General features: G+C 37.6%; 1 protein-coding gene across 1 annotated transcript; it reads right to left on the reverse strand.

Annotated features, from left to right (window-relative positions):
* Window positions 1-5239: 5239 nt before the first annotated feature.
* LOC114706667 (olfactory receptor 51I2-like) lies at window positions 5240-6182 on the reverse strand. Its single transcript, XM_028889157.1, is given in 2 exon segments — window positions 5240-6089; window positions 6091-6182. Coding segments are annotated over 2 exon segments (936 nt in total). The 5' UTR covers window positions 6177-6182.
* Between the last annotated feature and the right edge of the window lie 1827 nt (window positions 6183-8009).

Here is an 8009-nt window from a genome sequence, read left to right on the forward strand (position 1 = left end):
AGCAAATGAGCTCTTTCAAAAGAATGCAGAAACAACCTTAAGTCAAGTGCATTAAGCAAAAGAGAGAGGAAATTGTGTGAGATAAAGAAGGTTCTGAAAGGGTAGCAGGAAGAATATAGGGAATCAGGTAGAAGAGAGTGCTGTAGTGTTGCAAGATGAGGGCTGACTTAGAAGCCACACCTGTAGATTAGGCTGTAGCGGAGATTGGATGGAGCATCCTCCAGAACACAGAACACATTCAGCTCTGACTCAGAAACATGCTACCTTGAGCTGGTTGCAAAGCTACAGAAAAAACTGAAAGCAAAGCCAGCATAAGTTTTCTCCCCCCAGAACCTTTTGGGTCATCATAGAAGCCAACTTTATTAGTATTTGGAGAGAAAGAGAGAAGAAGACAATTCTACACACAGTTATGTGCAAATATGCAAAATGCCAAGGATGACAATGAACCATTGGCTTTTAATTCATACTTGCAGGAGTTTGTGCACTCTCTCTGAAATTATAAACCACCTTCTGGAGTTCAGTATTTTTCAGGTTTCTTAAAAATTGCCATTTGGGATGAGTGAGATGGTTCAGCAGGTAGAGGACCTTGCACACAGACCTTGATGACCTGGGTACATTCCCTGGATCTATTAAAGTTTGGTTTGGACATAAGCAACTTCTGAGAGTTGTCCTCTGACCTTCATTTGCTCACCATGGCACAGATATGCCTGTATTTGCACACACACTAAATAAAGAGATAGATAAATAAATAAATTAATAAGTAAATAAATCAATACAGTGAAAAAATTGAAGCTCAATTTTAGCTATACAATTTAGTTACACAATAGGGCATAATAATGATAAATGAGTACTTGAATCATATTGTTATATGGAAGTACTGTACCCATATTGAGCATGGAAAGTATTTGCCAATCATACTAACAAGTGTGTGTTCTGTTTTGCTACTGCTTAACAAATATGAATCTAATCCATAAATAAGAAATTTAAAATTTTTATTTCTGAATGAATATATTTGTTCTTACTAGCAAAATAAATATTTTATAGTATGTCAACTTCTAATAAATTAAGAACCATTGATAGTATTTTTATATTGACTGAGAAGCTTCATTCTTTTGAAAAAAATTATGCCTAACAATAAATAAAATAACATTGTCCGATTTGTACCTGTTTTATTTCCAACAACTCTTCTTTATAGTTGGAAACAGTTATTTGTGCTATTTGTAAAAACAGTCTTATAGACATCTGGATTTAAATGCTACGTTGTATTTCTTATTAAGCATAATGACACATTTCCTATCTTGTTGAATAATTATTGTACGAAATATTTCCAATCTACTACCTGTTACTCACTTACATACAGGCTTTGGTTATGTCTGCTTAGCAGGAATATGTTTGAGTTTTTAAAGTTATATAACTTACTTTCCTACATCTTCAAAAATTGGCTTTGTGTTAAATTGTGTTCAGTATAAAAAAAGCCACTTGAGCATCTGTTAAGCTCCAGCCTGATCAATATTTAAGGAACAGCTCATCTCAGTTAACAATAATAATAGGAATTGAATGTCAAGACTGGAAAGAACTGGAGATGTAGTTCAGGAGCAGAGTGCTAGTCCAGCATGCACCAGGCCCTGGGTTCAGTCCTCAGAACCTAGGAATCTTGTTTATTCCAGCTTGTGTTTACCTTCAATAAATAGTTTTGTGGTACTCAGCCTTTGTTATGCCTTCACACAATTTATATGGAGAGTTACTTCACCAGTGACACTATTTCATTGCAATTACTCACAAATACTACATGTTCTCCCCTTATGTGGAATTTGAGAAAGAGACCTGTATGTAGACCTCTAATTACTAGGGTTGTGAAGGGGAGGGTGGATAAAAGGCATGCAGCATGTATGAATCAAAATATCACACCAAATCTCATTACCATGTATAACTAATACATGTTAATAAAAAAGAGGAACAAAAAAGGAAAAAAATGAATGTGTATGGAGATAAAAAAATAATCACTGGAGTAATTGAAAGACCACATTCTTCCTGCAACTTTTCATACAGGATTTTCCCCAGCCTCCAATGACTAAATCATATTGTCACAGTCCTAACCCCACATCTGGTACATTGTAGGTCTCACTAAATATTACTGAGTGAATAAATAAATGGGTGAGCCATTACATTCCTTTAAATAAAAGAACAAAGTTCAGAAACAGTGCACTGGACCTTCAGAACCTCTCATCCCTCAATCTCCATAGTGTTTTAAAGCTGGGATTAGATACAGGCTGGTAATTAATTTCTGTCCTAGGAAGAGTGAACTCTGAAAAGTAGTACTTTAGAGAGAATTTTCTGAGCAACATGCTGGGAGCAAATGATGTAAGACTGAGGTTGTCTGACACTCAGCTCTGCCTTTTGAACTACTACCGATTGAGACTCTCTTGACATCTGAGCCTGCCATGCACCAGTGCTTGGGTGAGTAACATCTGCATCTAGAGATTCAAACAAGTCTCATCTTGATATTGTACTTTCCATTTGAAGAGTCTTGGAAGTTTAAGTGAATTGCAATGAAATAGCAACCCTTTAAGTGCTGTCAGCTGGTGTGTAAATTATATAAGCACAGATAAAATCAATAAATTAAATATTCATTTAAGGATAAATTTCATCTACTTTATCATGTATGTTTGATGAACTAATCCTCTGTCTATGATGGAAGGAAAGGGCAAAATCTTTTATTTAAAAAATATGAACAAGATGTACAAGCAGCAGCAAATAGATCTTTCCTAGCTGAGCGTGAAACAGAATGACAGAGGACTCTGAGTTCATGGCTCATCATCACAATTAGAAAATACATCCAGTTGGTAGTGGAGCAGTGAATCCTCTCGATGAGGAAATGCCCTTGAGGGTACCTAACTTAACTTGGAAGATGAACTCATTGTGCCCTGCTTTGTTTATTACTTTATAAAGTCTGGCAGGTGGAGACCCCTTCCAGGTCAGCTGAACTTTATCTGTAGCAGTGAAGTTGTGGCATCTGAGAAGAGCTGGTCAGATTTGCAAATCACTTCCTTAATTCTGCTTCATGACATAGGAAAGGACACTGATGGGCAGCCACTGTCAGGGGCATGGTTACTATCTTCTTGTGAGGATCATTTCTGAAGAATCTCTCCTTCCTTGAGTTCCTATGGAGCTTCCTGCAATGTGACTTGTTGTTTTCTTATGTTCTGTATTGGATCTTATTTATCATAGGACTTTTATGAGTCTAGATACTTTGTTATTTCAACATGGGAATAAATCTTGGGTTCAAAGTAAACATTGTAAAAAAACAACAACAATAAAACCAAATGGTGGTTGGCTTAGGTCTGTTTAGGGTTACAGCTGCAGAGGTTGCCTACCTATGCCTACAATAACTGTATGAGCCGCTACAACACCCAAAACAAAGCAAAACAGAACTCTAGTCTTTCCCCCTTTGCTTCTGAAAAGTGTTAGGATTTGTATTTGGTGGTGGAGAAAGGAAAGGAGAAAGTGGAGCAGAACCAGAGGTCATTTAAAGAGTCTCCTAGTCTCCTGGTTCTTGTTTTTTGTTTTTCTCTTAATGTCAGATTATGGTCAAACAAACGTCTCCCTCTCAGTCTTTGGTTGGTCACCAGGGAGTGTTTTACTTATGTTTATTTAGCAATTTCCTTAAGCTTTTTTCTTTACATCGATATCTTTATTTAGAAATAAAATCCCATGCCATTAAAATTTTCATTTGTATCCTAAAGCAAGATAGGAGTTTCTTATATGACTCGGCAAAGTTATTTTTAAATTTACAATTACATTTGACTCTAGACTAAACATCCCTATTTATTTTTCATTTGACACCATGTTGCTACATTATTCAACAATTCTGTAAAAAGTTAACAGTGCACCAGTAAATAAATGAATTTGTTACTCTAGTCATAGGTGAATTTTGAGATCAGGCTCACAAATACTGACACTATCTACATTCACAAAGAGCTCCCCTCCCTCTTTGTAACTCATTTTTGATATTTCCTCAGTAGAGCCTTGCATACAGAAGAAAACATTGTATCAATGATGTCCTCTGCTGTCCTAGGTCTCTGTTTTCCTGACAAGATAGATTTCATAATCACCCCCACCTAATTTTTTTTTTTCAGCTGGAAATAAGCCTAAGCTTAGTCTGAGATAATCAAAACTAGGCTAAGGGATTTCCTATTGTATGTTAGCTCTCTGTCATCAAGGAAATGACATACAAGGAAAATCATTCTAAAAAAAGGGCAGAAAGAATTATTTTCTAATTGTGAATCATGAATGTTTTATGCTGTATATCCCAGAGTTTTTGTCTTTTTCTAAGAATACTAGAACATAGTTTCTGACATCTCTTAGCATGAAAGAGAATTAATATCCCAAAAAGGAAGTGAAAAGAGAAACCATGTCTCCAGCATATGGGCCACCCTATAGAAAAGTTCATTATTTAGAAATCTGTGATATCTGTCTTGGAAAAAGATAAATGCAGTAGACAGGAAAGATATAGAAAGAAGCCTAGAAAGTTCTTAGTGTCATCATCTGTCAGTTTCTGCTTCATCTTTGTTCATTCACTTCTGTAGTGAGTTCTAAAAGTGTATCAGATTCCACCTTGTGAAGTTAAAGCAACCTGTGAATGTTCAGAGCAATAGTGTTGGGGAAAATTAGGACAGCAATGGTGATTTTATGCAATGCAGATCAGACAATGATTTCTGCTGATTATTCATACAGTTAGATGCCACACTAAATGGGAAACGTACATGAATTTAATCTCAAATATCTATGTAACTCTGAGAAATTCATTCTCTGTGCCTCATGTGATTAGTATGAACATTAACTAAGTCAATGCATATAGAGATTTTAGAATAGAACACGGCACTTTAGTGACGCAGTACAATTAATTGTTACATTCAGAAAATTTGCTATCTTTATAAAAATAATTCCCACTTAGGTTAATCTGTAAGACATTACATAACTACTCAATCGCCTCCAACATTTACCTTTCTGGGGATGACACGGGTGCCAGATGAATGCACTAATGCTTTCTATCTCCTTATTTTATGTTTTAAGTTTTATATCTCAATTTTCCTCGTCTCATAGCTTCCCCTACATTTGCATATCCATATTATACTTAGGATATTGATAATGCTCATGCTGAAAATTATGATCATAATGACATCATCAATGAAAATCCATAAGCACTGTAGTCATCAGATCCTAAAGAAAGATGTGAAAGTCACAGTTTGATACGGTGAAACATTCGGAAGATGGCACGGCGGATCTCTTTGGTCTTGGCACTGTAAATGAGAGGGTTGAGTACAGGAGGCACAAAGAGGTAGATGTTGGACATGAGGACATGTATGTATCGTGGGGCATGCTTCCCAAAGCGGTGTACTGTAGAGACCCCTATCATTGGCACATAAAATGCAAGTACAGCCAAGATATGTGACACACATGTGTTGAGAGCTTTGAGGCGTTCTTCATGAGAAGCAATGGCCATAACAGAACGCAAAATGAGCACATAGGAGAGGAAGATAAAGAGCAGGTCCATACCAAAGGTGGACACAAGAACAAAGAGCCCATAGATACTGTTGATGGTGATGTCAGCACAAGCAAGCTTCATCATGTCTGGGTGCAGGCAGTAGGAGTGGGAAAGAACATTGGATTTGCAGATGGGTAGTCTCTTGATGAGGAAGGGCAGAGGGAAAAGGGTGATGAAGCTTCGAGCAGTCACTGCTAACCCCATCCCAGCAATGAATTCGTTGGTGAGCACAGTGGCATAATGTAAGGGATCACATATGGCCACATAGCGGTCAAAGCTCATGGCCAGAAGAATCCCTGACTCCATCATGGAGAAAGAGTGAATGAGGAACATCTGGACTAGGCAGGCATCAAAAGCAATGCTGCGGGCATCAAAGCAGAAGGTTCTAAGCACAGTGGGCAGTGTGGCCATGGACATGGCCACATCACTGAAAGACAACATGGACAGGAAGTAGTACATGGGAGCATGGAGGCTGGGCTCCACTCGAACCGCCTGCAGGATCACAGTGTTTCCCCCAAGGGCCACAGCATACATCACACAGAGGGCCCTGCCAGCCAGGATGGAGGCTCTCCAGGCCAGGGATACCAGTCAGAAGGAAAGAAGGAGGGCGAGTGACATTGAACAGCCCCATAGCAGGAAGAACCCAGGATGTGTCTCGAGGTCAGATCTTCTTGCTTGGAGAATTCCAAGAGCTGTGCATACTGGAGGACAAGAAACCAGGAATCAACAGATACAGTAAAGAAGTCCCTACAACTAAAAGCTGGTGCGTGAAACCACTGGTTTGAGAAAATGCCGGCACATTGCCTTTCTTTATATTTTATGTCCAACAAGCTACAGATGAGGGTCGCATTCCCCTGTTTCATTGATGTAGAAAGACATTGTATTATACTTCAGAAATCTCATTTAACCATAAAGGAACATGTTTCTACCATATTACTCTCACTTTTCATGCATTTTAGAAGCACCGTTCATCAAAAATATGTAAACAATAATTCAAGGGGATCATTGTTACAGAAGTAAAGCAAGTATTGGAGTCATCAATAACTCTTGGGAGTACTTAAACAATTCATTGAAAACTTTAGTCCAGATATGTCATTATTATGGAGACAATTCCTCATATATATATATATATATATATATATATATACATATATATTACAGTTTTAGAAGTTTATATATTTTATTTATATGTATATGTGTTCACTTGCATTTGTTTATGTATATATGTGTGCAGGAGCCAACAGATACCCTAGAAGGAGTTACAGGTAGTTGTGAGCTGCCATGTAGGTGCTGGGAACTAAAGCTAGGTCCCTGAAGAGTAGCAAGTGCTCTTAGTGACTGAGCCATCTCTTTTGACCCCAGAGTTAGCATTGATCATGGGGAATACTTGGGAGGTGAGGAGAAGGGACAGTAAGAGACTGAGGTAGTTGACCACATTTGAACATCAGTTTTCACTGGCACAGTTACTGAAAACAGGGGATTTTAAAAAACAATAACAAAGTGTTCTTTAAAAACCACAGTAGGACACACCTTGGAAGGCAAAATTTTTTATGTAAATAAGCTATATTAAATATGTAAACATTTTAATATAAATTGATATGATACATAGAAAAATAGAGCAATAATAAAAAGTAAGAAAACTACCCATGTGTTTGAGAAGAGACAAAACAGATTCTATTTCTGGAAAAATGATAAATTCTAAGTATCTAACAGGTATATTCATTCATCTTCAGAGTATAGGAGGGCACTGTCCCCAAAAGAAACTTCCACACCTTGATAGAGTCTCATATATTCTCAAAATATCTGTTGTTCAAATGACACTTTTGTGTCCTTCCACATGGACTCAGCTTGACTTCCATCCATCTCCAATGAAACACTCATTTCCACTCTCTTCCTCACAATCTTGCTCTCTTTACACAAGGTTAGCCCCACATTCCTCTTCCACTTCAACAAAGAAGTACACATGTCTTCTCACATTCATTCTCTCAGTTTATCAGATGAATAGGCAGCTTTTACTTATGTAAACACACTCGTGCATATTTATTTGAGTTTTCATACTTCTAGCTACATGCATGGAGGTTATTTTCTTCCAAATGTTTTAAGATCACTACTTACATGTTACTTAATTCTTGTAGCCATCCTTCTATGAGTGACTATATTGTGTCTTCTCTTATTCCAATGCGTTTGACATGATTCCATGTTTCACTGAAAACATGACATGATTTCATGTTCACTTATCCTGATGGATAAGGCTAGAAGACTCCACATCTGGCTGACTAGTTTTTGGCTTTTAGGGCCCCCTCCTCTGGGAGAACTCCAGAAATTTATGCCAAAGCTAGACTTAGGTAGCTTTGCTCCAGAAACCCAGAACTTTTATGTCACACAAAACACATAGATTCAAAGTGATTTAAGGAGATACGTCTTAGGCTTGGGGTCAGTAGTGGTGAGGTGTGCCCTCAGCTGT

Source organism: Peromyscus leucopus, chromosome 1, assembly GCF_004664715.2.
Source record: "Peromyscus leucopus breed LL Stock chromosome 1, UCI_PerLeu_2.1, whole genome shotgun sequence".
Classification (NCBI taxonomy): Eukaryota; Metazoa; Chordata; class Mammalia; order Rodentia; family Cricetidae; genus Peromyscus; species Peromyscus leucopus.